This window comes from Saccoglossus kowalevskii, chromosome 8 (genome assembly GCF_978046115.1).
Source record: "Saccoglossus kowalevskii chromosome 8, keSacKowa6.1, whole genome shotgun sequence".
In the NCBI taxonomy this organism is placed as follows: domain Eukaryota; kingdom Metazoa; phylum Hemichordata; class Enteropneusta; family Harrimaniidae; genus Saccoglossus; species Saccoglossus kowalevskii.
This window is the reverse complement of record NC_140648.1, coordinates 3,150,747-3,176,712: the sequence shown is the minus strand read 5'-3', so window position 1 is coordinate 3,176,712 and position 25,966 is coordinate 3,150,747. Positions and strand designations below refer to the sequence as shown.

The 25,966-nt window shown below is 30.8% G+C and overlaps 2 protein-coding genes across 2 annotated transcripts in view; one reads left to right on the top strand and one right to left on the bottom strand.

Annotated features, from left to right (window-relative positions):
* The window catches only part of LOC100374777 (DNA ligase 1-like), a 53,282-nt gene extending 42,132 nt beyond the window's left edge, over positions 1–11,150 (top strand). Inside the window, exons 21-22 of the mRNA XM_085502021.1 lie at positions 1,089–1,181; positions 10,875–11,150. Coding sequence (XP_085358147.1) covers positions 1,089–1,181; positions 10,875–10,958 — 177 coding nt within the window. The 3' untranslated portion in view covers positions 10,959–11,150. The remainder of the gene's footprint in view (positions 1–1,088; positions 1,182–10,874) is intronic.
* The window catches only part of LOC146739225 (uncharacterized), a 121,861-nt gene that overhangs the window by 2,916 nt on the left and 92,979 nt on the right, over positions 1–25,966 (bottom strand). The window lies entirely within an intron of this gene.

Here is a 25,966-nt window from a genome sequence, read left to right as displayed (position 1 = left end):
TAAATTAGTGGCATTTTGAAGGAGTGGGCGCTTTGTTGAATGTGATTTCGAATATAAAAATTGTGTAAAAGTGGGGGGTGGGCGCTTGACCGGGCAGACATGGGCGCTAACGCGGTCCAGTAGTATTTTCAACTATACAGTGGAGGTATATCAGCTGACAGACTGCTTATTTGACCAAAGTGCATGTGTGCAAGCCAGTCTCCCAAAATTAATACAGGGCAGGGCAGGCTGGACCCATATCTGAGTCAACAGTTGGCTCCAGGTTTTGAACCAGGAACCTCCGTGATGCAAGGCGAACATGCTAACTCCAGGTCAAGGGGTTAAAATGATGAGTCCATTTCTGACTTTGTTGTACCTGGTTTTGGATAATGAGTTTTTGACTCCCGAAGCACATAAGTCTTTGCAGTTGTTGTGTCTGTACGTGTGTGTATCCATCTGAAATATGTGCATACTAATTATCTAATTTGCTTAATGATTAGTTAATTTTCAGCTTTTCTACTGATATCTCAAGTACTAATCAAGTACTATTAATGCACAGACCTGATAAGATTTTAGTAATATCCATGCATATTAATTACCTAATTTGCATAATTAGTGACTTTTTTGCTTTTCCATGGATATTTCCAGTTCTAATCACATTTCAATGAAATCTGGTACATTGATGGTCTGCGACATTGTTTGAAAGACTAATTAATTATTAGTTTGTCTCAAATACTCTCAGCACACAGGAGTTCTTTCTAAGCTTTCTTTGATTTCAACTTTCGTGTATCTGGTTTTAATTATTTGTAACTTGCTGTTCACCAACAAATTGTATCTAATTCCTTATTTTGTGATTTTTTTTGCTCTTTTGTTGCGTAATCTTGGTATGATATTCTGAATGTGTGAAATATTATTAATGATTTACTAAATTTCATCATTCCTGTTTGTTTTGCAAACATTTAGGGATTGAGTTCAGTATAACAATTAAAATGTTACAACCAAAATACATGTCAATTTTTAAAATTCTAAAAATAGTGATTTTTTTCAGCTAAAAGGGAAATGTCATTTACTAGTAATCAGAATTATTTTTTGTTTTTTTTAAATACCAGGTAGACCCAGAGAAAGGAATTTCACTCAGATTTCCTCGATTTCTACGTATACGTGATGACAAAAAACCAGAAGAAGCGACATCAGCCAGTCAGGTAAATTCATCAAATATCTGACTCTGAGTGGGCGTGGGAATTCCGCTTTCACAATTTCATTGATAAATGCTTCCTGTTTTTCTGACATTTACTGTCATCAATGGATCTTTATAGAAATGCCAACAAGAGTATAAATTAGTGACCCTTTGGTCACATGACTTAGTGGAATTAATACTAGATGTGAAAATAGTTAGTTATATGAATTATAATTTATACTATGTAAATATGTATTTGTGTGACTGAATTGTCAAAAACTCGTAAAACTGCATTACTATACATAAGAGAGGTAACTGTCTGTGCATATTAATTAAATAATTTGCATACTAATTAACTGCTTTCAGCTTGTTTTGTTGATATCCTAATAGTTTTCTCAAATGAGATAAAACTTGGTACATGGATACTGTTTATGTTGTTAAATATCTAATAATACTTAATAATTAATCTTTTTATGTTAATTAGCTAATTTGCATACAAATTAACTCATCTCAGCATGGTTACCCTAACATTTTGCTCAAGTTATTAAAATTAAAATTTGGTACATGTATATTGTTTGTGTAGATGAACGACTTAAACTAATTTGGAATTAATCTGCATATGTTAATAAGTAATTTGCATACTAGTTGACTCCTATTAGCATGGTTTGCTACAATGAATTAAAACTAGGTACATTGTAGCTACTTGTGTATAGAAATGTCTGATAATAATTTGCAAACACAAACGAAAAAGTTACATTTATTGTATACTTGATCATTGACTAATTTAGCCACAGATGTACCTAATTATTTACTGATAATTAGTCCCCGTTCGGTCTCCGACCGTCCGTCCGGAGTCATATCTCAGAATCCTTTGGACTGATTCCGTTCATTCTTTGCATGTACTTTATGTGGGACATATGCACATGCAGTAGTTTAACGATTCGATTCAAAATGGCTGACTGGAAGCCATTTTGTTTTTTGAAAATGTTGTATTTTGAACAAGCTTTGTCAGTTTTCATTCAAATTTGGTACATAGAATATACATGTTAGAATAAATGTCCTTCGACTGTTCGCGAGTCCGTCAGTGCTTCAGTCCGTTCGTGCGTCAATCCGTCCAGAGTCATATTTAAGAATCCTTTGGACCGATTCCGTTCATTCTTTGCATGTACTTTATGTGGGACATATGCACATGCAGTGGTTTAACGATTCGATTCAAAATGGCTGACTGGAAGCCATTTTGTTTTTTGAAAATGTTGTATTTTGAACATGCTTTGTCAGTGTTCATTCAAATTTGGTACATTGAATATACATGTTAGAATAAATGTCCTTCGACTGTTCGCGAGTCCGTCAGTGCTTCTGTCCGTTCGTGCGTCAGTCCGTCCAGAGTCATATTTCAGAATCCTTTGGACCGATTCTGTTCATTCTTTGCATGTACATAGTACTTTATGTGGGACATATGCACATGTAGTCGTTTAGCAATTCAATTCAAAATGGCCGACTGGCAGCCATATGGTTTTTGAAAATGTCGTATTTTTTACATGCTTTGTCAGTTTTCATTCAAACTTGGTACATAGATTATACATGTTAGGATTCATGTCCGTGACGATTTATTTCACAATTGGATCAAAGATGGCCAACTGGCAGGCATCTTGTTTTGTTTTTATATGTGGTATCTTGGACATGCTTTGTCAGTTTTCATTCAAGTTTGGCACATACTTTATACATGTTAGGATACATGTCCAGGACAATTTGTTTCAAAATCAGATCAAGGATGGTCGATTGACAGCCATCTGACTTTTTGGCCTTACCACTATATTTCCAAGATTTATGTACCATTTTCATTTGTATTTGGCACATACATCATACATGTCAGTTTGTTTCATAATCATAATAAGGGCTGTTTTTATTTTTGGCCATATTACTCTATCTCTGTCACCCATGTATCATTTTCATTGATATTTAGCATGTCATAAATGGATACATGTCAATTCAATTCAATTCACCAACTGGTGGCCATCTTGTTTGTTTAAAATGTGATAACTTGGACATGCTTTCACTTTTGATCGTTGTTTTTCTTTGCTATGTCTTGAAACAGGTGGGGTCGTCACGCAACAAGTGTTCGAATTTGATGTGAATAAACAATCTGTTGTATACGCCACTTGGGACTCAAGTTTCAAGGACACGCTCACGACAACCCCTCTGCTTTAATATGATGAGCACAAAGACCCTGACTTGTTATAATATGATAACTGTTATCAGCTATTTTCTGTATCATTTCAATACAAGATTAAAAATACAATAAACAACACTGGATCAGAAAATCTTTACGTTAGTTTTTAATTAGTCATCTCAATTAATTTGCGTAGTCAGCAATAAATCAAAACACAGAAGCACATTCGGTTCATCTAGTTGTGGAAAATAGTGATGTTAATGGCAGGTGGAAGACCTGGTTGCTACATGGAAAGAATATTTGAGGTGATCACCTTATTGTAAATGATAATGATACTGTGGGTGTATGCCGCCTGCGTTGAAACATTAAAATGCATCGTCCATTTAACATATTGTGTGTGGGCGTTAATTCACCTTAACTACAGGTCATTATTTTTTGTGGTGATTTCCTTTTTATTAAAAAAAATACTTTGAACGAGAATTATGTTGGCTCGGAGAACAACTATTTGACATGGTGGTAGAGACATATGGTTACAAAAAAGCTGTGGAAAGCAATTTGTAGTGCTGAATAAGGGTTCATTGTGGGGTCAAAGTGATGAATAATTGTGCATTGTGGGTCAGTGATATGCTTGATAAGTTGGTGCATTGTGGGTCAGTGATATGCTGAATAAATTGGTGCATTGTGGGTAATTGGTGTGCTTGATAAATTGGTTCATTGTGGGACAGTAATATGCTGAATAAATTGGTGCATTGTGGGTAATTATTGTACTGAATAAATTGGTGCATTGTGGGTAATAATTGATGTGCTTGATAAATTGGTTCATTGTGGGTCAGTAATATGCTAAATAAATTGGTGCATTGTGGGTAATTATTGTGCTTGATAAATTGGTGCATTGTGGGTAATTGATCTGCTTGATAAATTGGTTCATTGTGGGTCAGTAATATGCTGAATAAATTGGTGCATTGTGGGTAATTATTGTGCTTGATAAATTGGTGCATTGTTGGTAATTGATGTGCTTGATAAATTGGTGCATTGTGGGTCAGTAATATGCTGAATAAATTGGTGCATTGTGGGTAATTATTGTGCTTGATAAATTGGTGCATTGTGGATAATTGATATGCTGAATAAATTAGTGCATTGTGGGTAATTGATATGCTGAATAAATTGGTTCGTTTTGGGTAATTGATATGCTAAATAAAATGGTGCATTCTGGGTAATTGATATGCTGAATGCATTGTGGGTAATTGATATGCTGAATGAATTGGTGCATTGTGGGTAATTGATATGCTGGATAAATTGGTGCATTGTAGGTAATTGATATGCTGAATAAATTGGTGCATTGTGGGTAATTGATATGCTGAATACATTGGTGCATTGTGGGTAATTGATATGCTGAATACATTGGTGCATTGTGGGTAATTGATATGCTGAATACATTGGTGCATTGTGGGTAATTGATATGCTGAATACATTGGTGCATTGTGGGTAATTGATATGCTAAATAAATTGGTGCATTGTGGGTAATTGATATGCTGAATACATTGGTGCATTGTGGGTAATTGATATGCTGAATAAATTGGTACATTGTTGGTAATTGATATGCTGAATACATTGGTGCATTGTGGGTAATTGATATGCTGAATAAATTGGTGCATTGTGGGTAATTGATGTGCCTGATAAATTGGTGCATTGTGGGTAATTGATGTGCCTGATAAATTGGTGCATTGTGGGTAATTGATATGCTGAATAAATTGGTGCATTGTGGGTAATTGATATGCTGAATATGTTGGTGCATTGTGGGTAATTGGTATACTTAAAAATGATACATTGTGGGTAATTGATATGCTGAATACATTGGTGCATTGTGGGTAATTGATGATAAAATGATGTATTATGGGTAGGGATATACTGAATTGATGCATTGTGGGATGGTAAGGCATCTTGTATTGTGTCTTGTGGGGGTGGCATCTAGTGACTATACCTTTGTTTTAGTTTTAGTACAACTCATTTTGACTAAAAACCAGATCTGGTTGTCATTTTATAGCTGTATCTCATCTCAAGGACACTGCCGATTATCTTTTTGTTTCAAGGTACATATCATTTTAGGCCCTGGAGGGACAGGTATATAGTGACAGACATTGGATACCCAACTGAATAAATAATGTTGTTTATTTAGCTTTGACACATCCTACTTAAGACTCTCTGTCTCCTGAGTATTTTTAAAGTCTGGAGAATACATCATAATATCTGTAGGAAGGGATTTAATTTGAACATGTGCATTTTGGAAATGAATGATGAAAGCAGTCTTAAATCAACTGTGATTATCCGTATCCTGGCTTCTGATAATCGTTGACAAATGTTAATAGGGTCCATTAATCCTAGTTATTCATATTAGAAATCCTTCAGAGAGTATTTGTATGTCATTTGTACATATTAACTCTTTAATTTCCTGGATTTTTTCCACCTATATTTTGGTGCTACTTTTTGTATATTTTATGTATTTTTCTATAATTTATTTGTTAATTTTAGATGAAATAGACATACTTTTATATTACCTTCATGTTTTGATAAAAAATTGTAAATAAGAGAAAGATAGAAAGTTGAGTTTTTCATAAAAAGGTTTTATCATGTTAAAACAGGTAATACCAGTAGCATGAAAAACATCACCCGTATGGTGTCATCAACTATTTTGTAAAAAAAAATCAAAATGTTTTCTCTCACACCAACAACAAAGCTCATCATCTCAACACAACCCCCACCCCACTTACACCCTCCCTCCCCATACATACACACACATATATATTATGGATAGCATCATAGATTTTGGTTAAATTTGAGATATTTGATTAAAAACAAGATATGAAATAATAAGCCAGTCAATAGACATTTTGATATAGCTTTATATTTCCAAAAATTACTGCACACATATGTTTTCTATAAGTGGTAGTAAATTTAACCCTACTTAACTGTCATGTGATGTTACGGTATAGCAGTACATGCAGCAGTTTCCTGTCATAACACGCCCTCTTGTGGTGCTTACATGGAGAGAATCCAAAATTATCCGATTTAATCCACCACTTCCTGCCATTTTGCTGGATTAATCAGGCTTATTCGTTGACGTATGTTGCTCACTGATCTTATGATGGTACACTGAACCAAGAAGGTGGTTTATTGTACATTTCATTGAAGTGCTCAAGGACAGTATTCAAATGATTGATTATTATGTTTTCATATTTCTTACTCAGTTTATATTTTTTTTAAATCTTGTCGATGAAAATTATGAATGCTAGGTGTGGGTGGATATTTCATCTCTGAATGTGGTCATGTACATTTCCTGCTCAGTCCCTTGTAAACATGCTGGTGGTTTATTTTCAACAACACATGGCATGCTTTTTATAAAAAAAATAATTGACTACCATTGCACTTTTCCACAACTCAATGGAAAAAAAAAGTGGCACAAAATGCTGTTAACGATGGTGAAGTTGATATAAGACTACTATATTTTGATGAGTGAGACCAACAACCACTGCTACCTTGTTAATTGTGGTAAAAAAAATGCAGGATAAAAGTGTGAGGTTCATTGATTACACATGACAAAGTAAGGTTAACTGATTACACATGATAGAAGTGTGAGGTTAACTGAATACACATGACAATAGTGTGAGGTTAACTGATTACACATGATAAAAGTGTGAGGTTAACTGATTACACATGATAATAGTGAGGTTAACTGATTACACATGACAACAGTGTGAGGTTAACTGATTACACATGACAATAGTGTGAGGTTAACTGATTACACATGACAGTAGTCTGAGGTTAACTGATTACACATGACAATAGTGTGAGGTTAACTGATTACACATGACAACAGTGTGAGGTTAACTGATTACACATGACAATAGTGTGAGGTTAACTGATTACACATGACAACAGTGTGAGGTTAACTGATTACACATGACAGTAGTGTGAGGTTAACTGATTACACATGACAATAGTGTGAGGTTAACTGATTATGCATGACAATAGTGTGAGGTTAACTGATTACACATGATAATAATGTGAGGTTAACTGATTACACATGACAATAGTGTGAGGTTAACTGATTACACATGACAGTAGTGCGAGGTTAACTGATTACACATGATAGAAGTGTGAGGTTAACTGATTACACATGACAACAGTGTGAGGTTAACTGATTACACATGACAATAGTGTAAGGTTAACTGATTACACATGACAATAGTGTAAGGTTAACTGATTACACATGACAATAGTGTGAGGTTAACTGATTACGCATGATAAAAGTGTGAGGTTAACTGATTACACATGACAATAGTGTGAGGTTAACTGATTACACATGACAACAGTGTGAGGTTAACTGATTACACATGACAATAGTGTGAGGTTAACTGATTACACATGACAGTAGTCTGAGGTTAACTGATTACACATGACAATAGTGTGAGGTTAACTGATTACACATGACAACAGTGTGAGGTTAACTGATTACACATGACAATAGTGTGAGGTTAACTGATTACACATGACAATAGTGTGAGGTTAACTGATTACACATGACAACAGTGTGAGGTTAACTGATTACACATGACAATAGTGTGAGGTTAACTGATTACACATGACAGTAGTCTGAGGTTAACTGATTACACATGACAATAGTGTGAGGTTAACTGATTACACATGACAACAGTGTGAGGTTAACTGATTACACATGACAATAGTGTGAGGTTAACTGATTACACATGACAGTAGTGTGAGGTTAACTGATTACACATGACAATAGTGTGAGGTTAACTGATTATGCATGACAATAGTGAGGTTAACTGATTACACATGACAATAATGTGAGGTTAACTGATTACACATGATAGAAGTGTGAGGTTAACTGATTACACATGACAACAGTGTGAGGTTAACTGATTACACATGACAATAGTGTGAGGTTAACTGATTACACATGATAGAAGTGTGAGGTTAAGTGATTACACATGACAGTAGTGTGAGGTTAACTGATTACACATGACAATAGTGTAAGGTTAACTGATTACACATGACAATAGTGTGAGGTTAACTGATTACACATGACAATAGTGTGAGGTTAACTGATTACACATGATAAAAGTGTGAGGTTAACTGATTACACATGACAATAGTGTGAGGTTAACTGATTACACATGACAACAGTGTGAGGTTAACTGATTACACATGACAATAGTGTGAGGTTAACTGATTACACATGACAGTAGTCTGAGGTTAACTGATTACACATGACAATAGTGTGAGGTTAACTGATTACACATGACAACAGTGTGAGGTTAACTGATTACACATGACAATAGTGTGAGGTTAACTGATTACACATGACAGTAGTCTGAGGTTAACTGATTACACATGACAATAGTGTGAGGTTAACTGATTACACATGACAATAGTGTGAGGTTAACTGATTACACATGACAATAGTGTGAGGTTAACTGATTACACATGACAGTAGTGTGAGGTTAACTGATTACACATGACAATAGTGTGAGGTTAACTGATTATGCATGACAATAGTGTGAGGTTAACTGATTACACATGACAATAATGTGAGGTTAACTGATTACACATGACAATAGTGTGAGGTTAACTGATTACACATGACAGTAGTGTGAGGTTAACTGATTACACATGATAGAAGTGTGAGGTTAACTGATTACACATGACAATAGTGTGAGGTTAACTGATTATGCATGACAATAGTGTGAGGTTAACTGATTACACATGACAATAGTGTGAGGTTAACTGATTACACATGACAATAGTGTGAGGTTAACTGATTACACATGACAATAGTGTGAGGTTAACTGATTACACATGACAATAGTGTGAGGTTAACTGATTACACATGACAATAGTGTGAGGTTAACTGATTACACATGACAATAGTGTGAGGTTAACTGATTACACATGACAGTAGTGTGAGGTTAACTGATTACACATGACAATAGTGTGAGGTTAACTGATTATGCATGACAATAGTGTGAGGTTAACTGATTACACATGACAATAATGTGAGGTTAACTGATTACACATGACAATAGTGTGAGGTTAACTGATTACACATGACAGTAGTGTGAGGTTAACTGATTACACATGATAGAAGTGTGAGGTTAACTGATTACACATGACAATAGTGTGAGGTTAACTGATTATGCATGACAATAGTGTGAGGTTAACTGATTACACATGACAATAGTGTGAGGTTAACTGATTACACATGACAATAGTGTGAGGTTAACTGATTACACATGACAGTAGTGTGAGGTTAACTGATTACACATGATAGAAGTGTGAGGTTAACTGATTACACATGACAACAGTGTGAGGTTAACTGATTACACATGACAATAGTGTAAGGTTAACTGATTACACATGACAATAGTGTAAGGTTAACTGATTACACATGACAATAGTGTGAGGTTCAATATACATGTGATTTATACAAATCCTGGCGTATTAATATTAAAGCTTGAAATTTTAAAGTGTAAAATGACTAATTTTCACTGATTTAACATTTCGGGCATATTCAGTGAATTTTGAATTCACATTTATTTCATTTAGATAATGTGTTCTATGCTCCATTTTACATATTCACTGGGTTTTAATTTAGCACATTTTTTAGTCAGCAAAATAAGCAGAATTAAAACCCAGTGAATAATTAACACATTTTACAGTACGTATGGTGCTCAGCCTTTCTAAGTAGTCTCATGAATAGGAATGCCATTGACTGTAAATCTTAGAAATTACGTTTTGTTTATGTCTGTAACCAGGCCTCAGGGTTGAAACCAAAATTGTATGTCTTCTCTGTTCTTGACAGCTTATATTAACGTATGCCATGATAACAATTGTAAAGATGTGGGCTGTCGTTATGGATTATTTTAAAATCCTGTTATTTTAAGGAGGATAAGGCTGCCCTCTGTATTGACTAAAGATTCATCTCCAACACCATCACTTAATAATGCGACCCACTTTTCCCCTTTGATTTGTTTGGTCGGACCCCCCTCTTACCCAGGATGGTTGAGTCCAACATTAAATCTGTTTGTTACAGTAGCTACAATTGAAGTATGCAAGTGTCCATAACATCAGTTATCAGTCACCATGGTGACACCTACGCCATTGATGACGTCTGTCTCATCACAAATATAAGACCCAATTCATGTTTGTCTATTGTACCTTCACAGAATATAGATACAAAAACAGATTGATCTACAGGAAGTGATCCACCACTGTTTTTACATCCTTTTTTTCTTTTTAAAGCCAGATCAGTGATATCCAGTGATTAAAATGTGGATTTTATCAACATTGTGTTCTTATAAACTGAATAATTTATGAAGCTAATAACAACCGTGTATTTGGACGCTTCAGTGCTTCAGTAAGTGCCTAAAGTGAGCCACAAACTAAATATGAAATTGAGTGCCCCTTCCTAAACGAGGAGAGATAAAACATTAAGTGGCCTTTTAATTAGTGTTATTTTCTGATTTTCAGGTTGCAGACATGTACAGGAAACAGGACCAAGTTATGAATAACACCAAAGCTGGATCCAAAAATGATGATGAAGAGTTTTATTGAGGAGGAAGCATGTTAAATGGTTGTCATGGAAACTGTTTTTATATCTTTATAAAGTAGGTTGAGAAATTTTGACGAAAAACAGATGGACGATTATTTCTGTGTATGACATTCCCAAATTTTGTAATAGAATAGAATGATTAATTAATTATCATGTTATATTTACTAAATAAAATGAGAATTTGAACTTGGAAAGCTTTCTTTGTAATTTATTTTGTATAAGAGTGTCTTATTGCGATAATAGAAATAATAAATTTAAGGTTGAGATGAATTAATATGCAGGTCGTGTATGCTCCTTAATTCAAAGAAGAGAAATCAATTTCTCTTCGATGACCAGGTGACAAAGTGCGTCACTGTACTTTAAATGCCCCATGTTGTGATTTTTTTTTTTTTTTTTTTGGTAAAAACTAAATCTGACATCTAAAGCTTAAATTGTATTTTAATGGGGAACTCAGTCCATGAACTTGACGGGGTTTTGTTTCAATCATCACATTTGTCACTATAGTATTGACCTTTTTATTTCAATTGTGTGCTATGTCTGTAAGTAGTCTGGTGTTTACATTATTGCCTGTCAGAACCAGGTATTTGTGACATTCTTACAGTGGCATTTTCTTCTCATCATTCAGTATTTTTTTTTTCAAACCACTTGAGTCTGTGATGTGACTGGCAGCTTGATGACGATGCTTCAGTCGACTTGCGTCAATTTTAAATAGAGTGGTTTATTACTCTGAGTAGTGTGTACATTGAGCTAAAGATCGCATGTGTACCTCTACTACAATACACTCAAGAATAGACAAGGCTAATGCTCTTGACACCAGAATTTCCTGAAGTTTTGCCGAATTATTCCTGGTGACTGTCGATTTGAAAATCTAAAAATAAAGCTGGAAACATCATGTTTGTGAGTTATCAACCCTTGGAGTAATTTGACCTAAGACCGGAAGGTATTTTTTTTGTTTTTTACCCAGTATTCCATCTCAGTTTTTTATCTTCAACAAACTAAATAACACCCACCCCCTCCAATGTACTGAATAATTGTATGGATGTTTCGAAAAGCACAACCATTGAATGGATAAATGTGCTTTCATTTGTGTTTGGCATTTGTAAAGAGATTATGACGTAAATGCTCTGCATTGCCATTGTGTGTAAGCATGCGTTTTAAATGGACATAACTCTGCACACTGCCAGCTCATCAGTCAAATATGTCTTGCCAATTTCATGTGCAGCCCAAGGCAAAAAAATAAACAAATTTCTGGATCATTTTGGTGTTTTGTTTAGACAAGTTTAGGTTTGAATTTACAATTCATATTAAAATGAGATTTAATGTTTTTTGTTCGGAAGTCTTTTCTCTGTGTTGTGAATACATTTACCTGATGTGCAATGAATGGAAATGAATAAAAATCCCCATTTGATGATTCCATTTTTAGGGCTATTTAGTTGTTTTTACCATATACCAGAGATTATTTATAATCCTGTGGAACAGCCATGGTAAGCAAATCAGGTCAATGAATCAACAACAACAAAAAGATATGGATTTGCTTTGACCAATTTTATTGTAAGTTTGTACAAAAACACAACATAAAAGTTTACATATACATTTATATTTTCAACATGTCATCAACTACTTCTATGTTGTGCCTTGTCCAATTTATTTAAAATTGGTGTTGTCTTTACTCATGGTGGGTATTACTGATGGCTCATTTATATTTTCAACATGTCATCAACTACTTCTATGTTGTGCCTTGTCCAATTTATTTAAAATTGGTGTTGTCTTTACTCATGGTGGGTATTACTGATGGCTCATTTATTTTCATGATTTGATTTTAAATTGATGCATACTACCAATTTCTCTGTCAAGCAGATACTCTCACTTATTCAGTTCAAATTTAGTTCAAAGGCAACCATAATTGTGTTAATGTTCTTGTGATCAAATTCAATGTCTCTCCCCTATAATAGATGCAAAGTATTCACAATTATTGACAAAGATTAAGACACTTCTGTATCATTTTCAGTAGACCTAAGATGCAAATAGTCGTGAGGACTTGTTTTTGACGGTCAAATATTTTCACTCCACTTATATTTCAAATACAGTAGTTGAATGTGTCAGAGGAACTGTGGACGTGATAACAGATGAGAATAAGACATTATTTGGGGGCAAAGACGAGTCAAGTGACTCTCTCCCTCTCAATGAGATTTTGGCAACCATTACTTAGCATCTGAGGTCTATTCTTTCAATTCAAGTAAATATGTAAGTTCATCCATGAATATCACTTAAAATCAATTTTTATATTAACGTTGACAATTCAGTGTATTTTAACCAATTATTTGTTGTTTTTCAGTCTAGCTTTAGAAAGGGTCATTCTACTGAGCCCAGTCTGTTACGTCCCAGTACAAATTTGCATGATTTATACCATTATATGGTACCGGTAGTTGTATCCGAATCTCAAAAAAAACAAAAACATTTCGACACTAAATTGTGTGAAATTTGTAGAATATTTGGAATACTGTTTGTCTAATCAATTTTAGTTTGCTTTGATAAATGAAACACTATCTAAAAAAGGTGAAATTATTATTGATGTACCCCAAGGTGCATGATCACTGTACAAATGTTTGGTCCGTTGTGCCAAAGTCAATTCTTATATTCAATGCAATTTATTCAAAATAGATGTATGCAATTAATTTTAGATTGTATAATTCCATAACCATAGAGACAATATGCTCAATGATCTTACTGTAAATTTTCATCGCCAAACTTTCTTGCCCAAATTTTGGAGCCAACAGACAAAATTTGAGTCATGTTTCAGTTTTTACTCAACAAATTTGGATATTTTTGTCCCAATCTTTTGTGAATTTGTGATGAAAAGAAGGAACTGGTGATGAAAAGGTCAATGTCATGAGAATTATTTTTAATTGATGCATGCTCATTGTAAATCACCTAGTTAATACACTTCAGCAAACTTCATTTTAAATTTACATGTATCCGCTTACAACACTTAATATATGTTCTGTCTTTGCCAATGCCATTAAATAATTTGCCTCATGAAATAAAATGGGTATTAATAATATTAAATGTCCTAATTTAGGAGGAAGTGCAAAGAAATATTTTAAAGAAAATAACATTTTGATGTATAACATTTAATTTAAGCAAAATTATTCTATTCTGTGTATTAATATATATATATCATCTATCATGAGTTCTATGTACCCAATTAGAGATAACCTAATCAAATTTCATATTTTTATACAATACAATCAAACATATAAACATTTATTTAGTTATTTATGATATCTAAGTTGTGTATTTCTTTTTTAAAAGACAGAATTGTAACATTTATGTCTTGTAGTGTCTTATACATTGTAGTGATTGATGTAGAATGACTTTCTTCAGTCACTTATTTGGTCATACATGAAAAAATAAAAAAATTATTTAACAATAATTGATACAATAAGTACTGAATTTGAGTATAGATATGGTTCCAGACAGTCTGGCATTCAGGAATCTTAAAAGAAGCAGTAGATGAGCAGTTTTCTAAGATTACTTTAAAATCAGATAGGGTGATGATTGCACATACATACAGTATACGTTGATGAATGTACATTGTGGTTGTGACATTTTCTGAGCTTCTCTCTCTGTCTTTCCCCTTTTTTGGTTCATCACCCTGCTGCTTTACATGTTAGTTGTAATCGAGTTCATCATAAAGTGCACCGAACTAGAACTTTTGAAGAGAAATGATGACGTGAGTATGTTACCATGGTAATCAAGGAATTGATACTCATTCAAACATTCAAAATAAATGTTTCTCTTCTGTCTATTAAGGACAAGCATTATTAACTTTGATCAATCAATCATTCTGCCAATTTATTACATCGTATTAAATCAGACTTATACAGCACAGCGTATATACCATTTCTATTTTTCACTTATGACTGAAGTAGGCAGTCTATATTGCGGCATTATTGTTATGATTATTTATGAGATATTAATATTTCATATTTGAATGGAGAGTACTTGTAACTGTAAATTAAATAACAGGTTTCTGACGTAACATGAGGTCTTAGAGCAACATTTGGATATTATAACATGTTGACTGGGAATAAAATTACGAATTTGATGTACTAACCCGAAGCGGAGAATGTCTTCTCATCAACTATATAGGTCTGTGTTATTAGAGGTTGAATAACTATGGAGTAGGTAGGCAGGGGGCAATATAATAAGATGTTGTTTATTCTTGGTTGTCTGAAGAGGGGGCTTATGTTTTGGGTTTCGTGTGTGCGTGCGTGTGTCTGTCCAATATAAAATTTCAGACATGCATTGGGTGATTTGATTCAAAGTTGATACAAAGAAACATCAAAATGGTATACTAGTATTTATTTTTGTTTTCTGGGCACTTGTCCAACTGGTGGCAATTTTTTTCCAAAAAACACCAACAATCAACGTTTGTTCATGTCATTGTGTGTTACTGATCATTTTGTTTTGACATTCAAAATGGCCAGCTGGTGGCCATGTGTTTCTCAGATAAAATTTTTGGTGCAAATTTTTAGTTTTTGTTTTTGATAATCACCCAGTGGTATCTGCTGATACATCCCAAAATGTGAGATTTTCTACAGAACGCACTATACTGGTATCTATCAATCAAATACAAGTGGTTTCAGAGAAGTAACACTGAATGAGAAAACAAGTGGTTTCAGAGAAGTAACACTGAATGAGAAAACAAGTGGTTTCAGAGAAGTAACACTGAATGAGTAAACAAGTGGTTTCAGAGAAGTAACACTGAATGAGAAAACAAGTGGTTTCAGAGAAGTAACACTGAATGAGTAAACAAGTGGTTTCAGAGAAGTAACACTGAATGAGTAAACAAGTGGTTTCAGAGAAGTAACACTGAATGAGTAAACAAGTGGTTTCAGAGAAGTAACACTGATTGAGTAAACAAGTGGTTTCAGAGAAGTAACACTGAATGAGAAAACATGTGGATTCAGAGAAGTAACACAGAATGAGAAAACATGTCACCAAAGAATCACAATGTAATGATGATCCTTTGGAACATACAAACTGTACGTACCATCTGCAAAATGGTGTAAAACATAAAGAGTTCCAACCATCAGACAATTTGAAAAATGTCCTCGCAAAACATGACCAATACCCAAATTATCAAGTTGCCAAAATGTAGAGGACAGTTCTCTTGTCATTTAGTTGAATGGATCACAATATTCCAGAAAAGACCTTCTAAGATAAAAAGCACAACATAGTCCTCTACCTCAGTCAAAAAAACATGATAAAGCAAGATGTGGCTGCTGTGGTGGAAAATCTTTCTATCTTGACTCAATTTATTACAAACCATATGAATGTAGAATCAATAAATGAAGCTCTGAGGCAATTCCACTGACTGTGTTTTTATAATTTCCTAAAAATGGACATGTATTCTTTTGATATTTTTTTTTCTGATTTATTGATGAATGAGTTTTTACAGCTACTTGATGTTTGGTCAAACAGTGATAATCTATTGAATTTCCGGGGAGCAGCTGTTAGTGTTAAAAAGAAATGAAAGTTCAATATGTCATATACTAAAAATGAATTCTCTCTCATATCATAGCTTTGATGTTTTGAGTAGATGTCAGAATACAATTTTGCTTTCAGTACTTGGTTCAAATTTATATCAAAATGTGGTGCCCCTGCAGTATTGTTTGCCCCCATATTATTGGTTCAAAGTTAAAGAAATTATAGAAAAAATCAAATACTCTAACATCTTTCAAGATAAATTATTGTCTTTGATGGATTAATCATTACACCACCAGACTTTCTCGCTCAATTTTTCTGCATTTTCTTACATTCAATAATTCTGAAAATGAACTCTAATTTTGGAGCCAACAAAAAAAATTTGAGTCAATTTTAAGTGTTTACTCAAAAAATTTGGCTATTTTTGTCACAATCTTCTGAAGGAAAGTGCAGACTATAAATGGGACAATTTTGTGAATTTGTAATGAAAAGAGGGAACTGGTGGTGAAAAGGTTAATGTGTCACCCATTCAACTTCCAGAGAAAAAATTACATTGAGATTTGTTTTAAAATATTCTTTATCAAACAAAACCAAAGACAATATGAAAAAAAACGTAGCAAAAAAACAAAAACAAAAAAAATATATATTGATTTGCTGTAGTAGCATATGTTTTTTTCATAAATGGCAGATTTGTTGTGAAAAAAATAAAAACATCTGCATCAATTGGGACTAAGTTGCAATACTTCCCAGGTGAATAATATATGTTGGTAATTTCCCTTGTAACTAAATTTGAATTGAGACTTGGGTCTTAATTAGATCGGTTGGACCATTAATACTTATCTGGTCTAGTCAACATAAACATACCAGGGGCTGGAAGTATAAGGGTTAACAGACATAGTTTATTGTGTGTGTATGGAGGGGTGTCTTCAAAACTAGATTTTACCTGAATACCACTGAAGTATTCTGATGTACTATAAACAAAGAAAAATTCACAGTGTTTAACTAGTACATTAATTTTGTTTTTCATGGACATTCACTATAGGTTTAAAAATGACTAGTCTGAAGTGAAAATAAAAGCCATTTTAACCATTAATTCAGCCATTTACAGTACGGTAGTCCCATGGTGTCTACAGCTGGGTTATACCATTTGAATTTGGGTGAGGTAAGCTACTGATTATGAGGGTGGTTCAACACATTGCCTGCTAATGCCATTTTTTCCATTCATTTTGGATATCTGTGGAGGCTAGTGTCTCAAAGCATCATTCAATCATAATAATATTGTATTTTAATAAATCCTATGATGTCAACCATATTACATTCAAAGCCGTTGTTTCGAATACATGCAATACAACAAATGTTTTTCACATGAAATTTGAGCATGGTGCGTTCATGTCTTCTCGTCTCGTACGAACATGGCAGAGGTTGTCATGTAATCTTACAATAATTCACTCCATAAAATAAAAGTGGATGGGTATGACATTATGAATACAGGGATGGAAGGATTAATTACACCAGTTTTCATACATAATAAAAAACAACAACTACATATTCAAATGTTTTTTTAGGAGATGTTTTGATTTTACCTAGGTGTGATTGCTATTTTTACCATGAAATGGTAGTGATATGTGAATTCATTAACTATTATACTATATTGGTTATTGAAATGGTAGTGATATGTGAATTCATTAACTATTATACTATATTGGTTATTGAAATGGTAGTGATATGTGAATTCATTAACTATTATACTATATTGGTTATTGAAATGGTAGTGATATGTGAATTCATTAACTATTATACCATATTGGTTATTGAAATGGTAGTGATATGTGAATTCATTAACTATTATACTATATTGGTTATTGAAATGGTAGTGATATGTGAATTCATTAACTATTATACCATATTGGTTATTGAAATGGTAGTGATATGTGAATTCATTAACTATTATACTATATTGGTTATTGAAATGGTAGTGATATGTGAATTCATTAACTATTATACCATATTGGTTATTGAAATGGTAGTGATATGTGAATTCATTAACTATTATACTATATTGGTTATTGAAATGGTAGTGATATGTGAATTCATTAACTATTATACTATATTGGTTATTGAAATGGTAGTGATATGTGAATTCATTAACTATTATACCATATTGGTTATTGAAATGGTAGTGATATGTGAATTCATTAACTATTATACTATATTGGTTATTGAAATGGTAGTGATATGTGAATTCATTAACTATTATACCATATTGGTTATTGAAATGGTAGTGATATGTGAATTCATTAACTATTATACCATATTGGTTATTGAAATGGTAGTGATATGTGAATTCATTTAACTATTATACCATATTGGTTATTGAAATGGTAGTGATATGTGAATTCATTAACTATTATACCATATTGGTTATTGAAATGGTAGTGATATGTGAATTCATTAACTATTATACCATATTGGTTATTGAAATGGTAGTGATATGTGAATTCATTAACTATTATACCATATTGGTTATTGAAATGGTAGTGATATGTGAATTCATTAACTATTATACTATATTGGTTATTGAAATGGTAGTGATATGTGAATTCATTAACTATTATACCATATTGGTTATTGAAATGGTAGTGATATGTGAATTCATTAACTATTATACCATATTGGTTATTGAAATGGTAGTGATATGTGAATTCATTTAACTATTATACTATATTGGTTATTGAAATGGTAGTGATATGTGAATTCATTAACTATTATACTATATTGGTTATTGAAATGGTAGTGATATGTGAATTCATTAACTATTATACCATATTGGTTATTGAAATGGTAGTGATATGTGAATTCATTAACTATTATACTATATTGGTTATTGAAATGGTAGTGATATGTGAATTCATTAACTATTATACTATATTGGTTATTGAAATGGTAGTGATATGTGAATTCATTAACTATTATACTATATTGGTTATTGAAATGGTAGTGATATGTGAATTCATTAACTATTATACTATATTGGTTATTGAAATGGTAGTGATATGTGAATTCATTAACTATTTACCATATTGGTTATTGAAATGGTAGTGATATGTGAATTCATTAACTATTATACCATATTGGTTATTGAAATGGTAGTGATATGTGAATTCATTAACTATTATACCATATTGGTTATTGAAATGGTAGTGATATGTGAATTCATTAACTATTATACTATATGGGTTATTGAAATGGTAGTGATATGTGAATTCATTAACTATTATACTATATTGGTTATTGAAATGGTAGTGATATGTGAATTCATTAACTATTATACCATATTGGTTATTGAAATGGTAGTGATATGTGAATTCATTAACTATTATACCATATTGGTTATTGAAATGGTAGTGATATGTGAATTCATTAACTATTATACTATATGGGTTATTGAAATGGTAGTGATATGTGAATTCATTAACTATTATACTATATTGGTTATTGAAATGGTAGTGATATGTGAATTCATTAACTATTATACTATATTGGTTATTGAAATGGTAGTGATATGTGAATTCATTTACTATTATACTATATTGGTTATTGAAATGGTAGTGATATGTGAATTCATTTAACTATTATACCATATTGGTTATTGAAATGGTAGTGATATGTGAATTCATTAACTATTTTACCATATTGGTTATTGAAATGGTAGTGATATGTGAATTCATTAACTATTATACCATATGGGTTATTGAAATGGTAGTGATATGTGAATTCATTTACTATTATACTATATTGGTTATTGAAATGGTAGTGATATGTGAATTCATTAACTATTATACCATATTGGTTATTGAAATGGTAGTGATATGTGAATTCATTTAACTATTATACTATATTGGTTATTGAAATGGTAGTGATATGTGAATTCATTTAACTATTATACCATATTGGTTATTGAAATGGTAGTGATATGTGAATTCATTTAACTATTATACTATATGGGTTATTAAAATGGTAGTGATATGTGAATTCATTAACTATTATACTATATTGGTTATTGAAATGGTAGTGATATGTGAATTCATTTAACTATTATACTATATTGGTTATTGAAATGGTAGTGATATGTGAATTCATTTAACTATTATACTATATGGGTTATTGAAATGGTAGTGATATGTGAATTCATTAACTATTATACTATATTGGTTATTGAAATGGTAGTGATATGTGAATTCATTAACTATTATACTATATGGGTTATTGAAATGGTAGTGATATGTGAATTCATTAACTATTATACTATATTGGTTATTGAAATGGTAGTGATATGTGAATTCATTTAACTATTATACTATATGGGTTATTGAAATGGTAGTGATATGTGAATTCATTAACTATTATACTATATGGGTTATTGAAATGGTAGTGATATGTGAATTCATTAACTATTATACTATATTGGTTATTGAAATGGTAGTGATATGTGAATTCATTTAACTATTATACTATATGGGTTATTGAAATGGTAGTGATATGTGAATTCATTAACTATTATACTATATTGGTTATTGAAATGGTAGTGATATGTGAATTCATTTAACTATTATACTATATTGGTTATTGAAATGGTAGTGATATGTGAATTCATTTACTATTATACTATATTGGTTATTGAAATGGTAGTGATATGTGAATTCATTAACTATTATACTATATTGGTTATTGAAATGGTAGTGATATGTGAATTCATTTAACTATTATACTATATTGGTTATTGAAATGGTAGTGATATGTGAATTCATTTACTATTATACTATATTGGTTATTGAAATGGTAGTGATATGTGAATTCATTAACTATTATACTATATTGGTTATTGAAATGGTAGTGATATGTGAATTCATTAACTATTATACTATATTGGTTATTGAAATGGTAGTGATATGTGAATTCATTAACTATTATACTATATTGGTTATTGAAATGGTAGTGATATGTGAATTCATTAACTATTATACTATATTGGTTATTGAAATGGTAGTGATATGTGAATTCATTAACTATTATACTATATTGGTTATTGAAATGGTAGTGATATGTGAATTCATTAACTATTATACCATATTGGTTATTGAAATGGTAGTGATATGTGAATTCATTTAACTATTATACTATATTGGTTATTGAAATGGTAGTGATATGTGAATTCATTAACTATTATACCATATTGGTTATTGAAATGGTAGTGATATGTGAATTCATTAACTATTATACTATATTGGTTATTGAAATGGTAGTGATATGTGAATTCATTAACTATTATACTATATGGGTTATTGAAATGGTAGTGATATGTGAATTCATTAACTATTATACTATATTGGTTATTGAAATGGTAGTGATATGTGAATTCATTTAACTAGTATACTATATGGGTTATTGAAATGGTAGTGATATGTGAATTCATTAACTATTATACTATATGGGTTATTGAAATGGTAGTGATATGTGAATTCATTTAACTATTATACTATATTGGTTATTGAAATGGTAGTGATATGTGAATTCATTTAACTATTATACTATATTGGTTATTGAAATGGTAGTGATATGTGAATTCATTAACTATTATACCATATTGGTTATTGAAATGGTAGTGATATGTGAATTCATTAACTATTATACTATATTGGTTATTGAAATGGTAGTGATATGTGAATTCATTTAACTATTATACTATATTGGTTATTGAAATGGTAGTGATATGTGAATTCATTAACTATTATACTATATTGGTTATTGAAATGGTAGTGATATGTGAATTCATTAACTATTATACTATATGGGTTATTGAAATGGTAGTGATATGTGAATTCATTAACTATTATACTATATTGGTTATTGAAATGGTAGTGATATGTGAATTCATTAACTATTATACTATATTGGTTATTGAAATGGTAGTGATATGTGAATTCATTAACTATTATACTATATGGGTTATTGAAATGGTAGTGATATGTGAATTCATTAACTATTATACTATATTGGTTATTGAAATGGTAGTGATATGTGAATTCATTTAACTATTATACCATATTGGTTATTGAAATGGTAGTGATATGTGAATTCATTTAACTATTATACTATATGGGTTATTGAAATGGTAGTGATATGTGAATTCATTAACTATTATACTATATTGGTTATTGAAATGGTAGTGATATGTGAATTCATTAACTATTATACTATATTGGTTATTGAAATGGTAGTGATATGTGAATTCATTAACTATTATACTATATTGGTTATTGAAATGGTAGTGATATGCGAATTCATTAACTATTATACTATATTGGTTATTGAAATGGTAGTGATATGTGAATTCATTAACTATTATACTATATTGGTTATTGAAATGGTAGTGATATGTGAATTCATTAACTATTATACTATATTGGTTATTGAAATGGTAGTGATATGTGAATTCATTTAACTATTATACCATATTGGTTATTGAAATGGTAGTGATATGTGAATTCATTAACTATTATACTATATTGGTTATTGAAATGGTAGTGATATGTGAATTCATTAACTATTATACTATATTGGTTATTGAAATGGTAGTGATATGTGAATTCATTTAACTATTATACTATATTGGTTATTGAAATGGTAGTGATATGTGAATTCATTTAACTATTATACTATATTGGTTATTGAAATGGTAGTGATATGTGAATTCATTTAACTATTATACTATATTGGTTATTGAAATGGTAGTGATATGTGAATTCATTTAACTATTATACTATATTGGTTATTGAAATGGTAGTGATATGTGAATTCATTTAACTATTATACTATATTGGTTATTGAAATGGTAGTGATATGTGAATTCATTAACTATTATACTATATTGGTTATTGAAATGGTAGTGATATGTGAATTCATTTAACTATTATACTATATTGGTTATTGAAATGGTAGTGATATGTGAATTCATTTAACTATTATACCATATTGGTTATTGAAATGGTAGTGATATGTGAATTCATTTAACTATTATACTATATTGGTTATTGAAATGGTAGTGATATGTGAATTCATTTAACTATTATACTATATTGGTTATTGAAATGGTAGTGATATGTGAATTCATTAACTATTATACTATATTGGTTATTGAAATGGTAGTGATATGTGAATTCATTAACTATTATACTATATGGGTTATTGAAATGGTAGTGATATGTGAATTCATTAACTATTATACTATATGGGTTATTGAAATGGTAGTGATATGTGAATTCATTAACTATTATACTATATTGGTTATTGAAATGGTAGTGATATGTGAATTCATTAACTATTATACTATATTGGTTATTGAAATGGTAGTGATATGTGAATTCATTTAACTATTATACTATATTGGTTATTGAAATGGTAGTGATATGTGAATTCATTTAACTATTATACTATATTGGTTATTGAAATGGTAGTGATATGTGAATTCATTAACTATTATACTATATTGGTTATTGAAATGGTAGTGATATGTGAATTCATTAACTATTATACTATATTGGTTATTGAAATGGTAGTGATATGTGAATTCATTAACTATTATACTATATGGGTTATTGAAATGGTAGTGATATGTGAATTCATTAACTATTATACTATATTGGTTATTGAAATGGTAGTGATATGTGAATTCATTAACTATTATACTATATTGGTTATTGAAATGGTAGTGATATGTGAATTCATTAACTATTATACCATATTGGTTATTGAAATGGTAGTGATATGTGAATTCATTAACTATTATATTATATGGGTTATTGAAATGGTAGTGATATGTGAATTCATTTAACTATTATACTATATTGGTTATTGAAATGGTAGTGATATGTGAATTCATTTAACTATTATACTATATTGGTTATTGAAATGGTAGTGATATGTGAATTCATTTAACTATTATACTATATTGGTTATTGAAATGGTAGTGATATGTGAATTCATTTAACTATTATACTATATTGGTTATTGAAATGGTAGTGATATGTGAATTCATTTAACTATTATACTATATTGGTTATTGAAATGGTAGTGATATGTGAATTCATTAACTATTATACTATATTGGTTATTGAAATGGTAGTGATATGTGAATTCATTTAACTATTATACTATATTGGTTATTGAAATGGTAGTGATATGTGAATTCATTTAACTATTATACCATATTGGTTATTGAAATGGTAGTGATATGTGAATTCATTTAACTATTATACTATATTGGTTATTGAAATGGTAGTGATATGTGAATTCATTTAACTATTATACTATATTGGTTATTGAAATGGTAGTGATATGTGAATTCATTAACTATTATACTATATTGGTTATTGAAATGGTAGTGATATGTGAATTCATTAACTATCATACTATATTGGTTATTGAAATGGTAGTGATATGTGAATTCATTAACTATTATACTATATGGGTTATTGAAATGGTAGTGATATGTGAATTCATTAACTATTATACTATATGGGTTATTGAAATGGTAGTGATATGTGAATTCATTTAACTATTATACTATATTGGTTATTGAAATGGTAGTGATATGTGAATTCATTAACTATTATACTATATTGGTTATTGAAATGGTAGTGATATGTGAATTCATTAACTATTATACTATATTGGTTATTGAAATGGTAGTGATATGTGAATTCATTAACTATTATACTATATGGGTTATTGAAATGGTAGTGATATGTGAATTCATTAACTATTATACTATATTGGTTATTGAAATGGTAGTGATATGTGAATTCATTAACTATTATACTATATTGGTTATTGAAATGGTAGTGATATGTGAATTCATTAACTATTATACCATATTGGTTATTGAAATGGTAGTGATATGTGAATTCATTAACTATTATATTATACGGGTTATTGAAATGGTAGTGATATGTGAATTCATTTAACTATTATACTATATTGGTTATTGAAATGGTAGTGATATGTGAATTCATTTAACTATTATACTATATTGGTTATTGAAATGGTAGTGATATGTGAATTCATTTAACTATTATACTATATTGGTTATTGAAATGGTAGTGATATGTGAATTCATTTAACTATTATACTATATTGGTTATTGAAATGGTAGTGATATGTGAATTCATTTAACTATTATACTATATTGGTTATTGAAATGGTAGTGATATGTGAATTCATTTAACTATTATACTATATTGGTTATTGAAATGGTAGTGATATGTGAATTCATTAACTATTATACTATATTGGTTATTGAAATGGTAGTGATATGTGAATTCATTTAACTATTATACTATATTGGTTATTGAAATGGTAGTGATATGTGAATTCATTTAACTATTATACCATATTGGTTATTGAAATGGTAGTGATATGTGAATTCATTTAACTATTATACTATATTGGTTATTGAAATGGT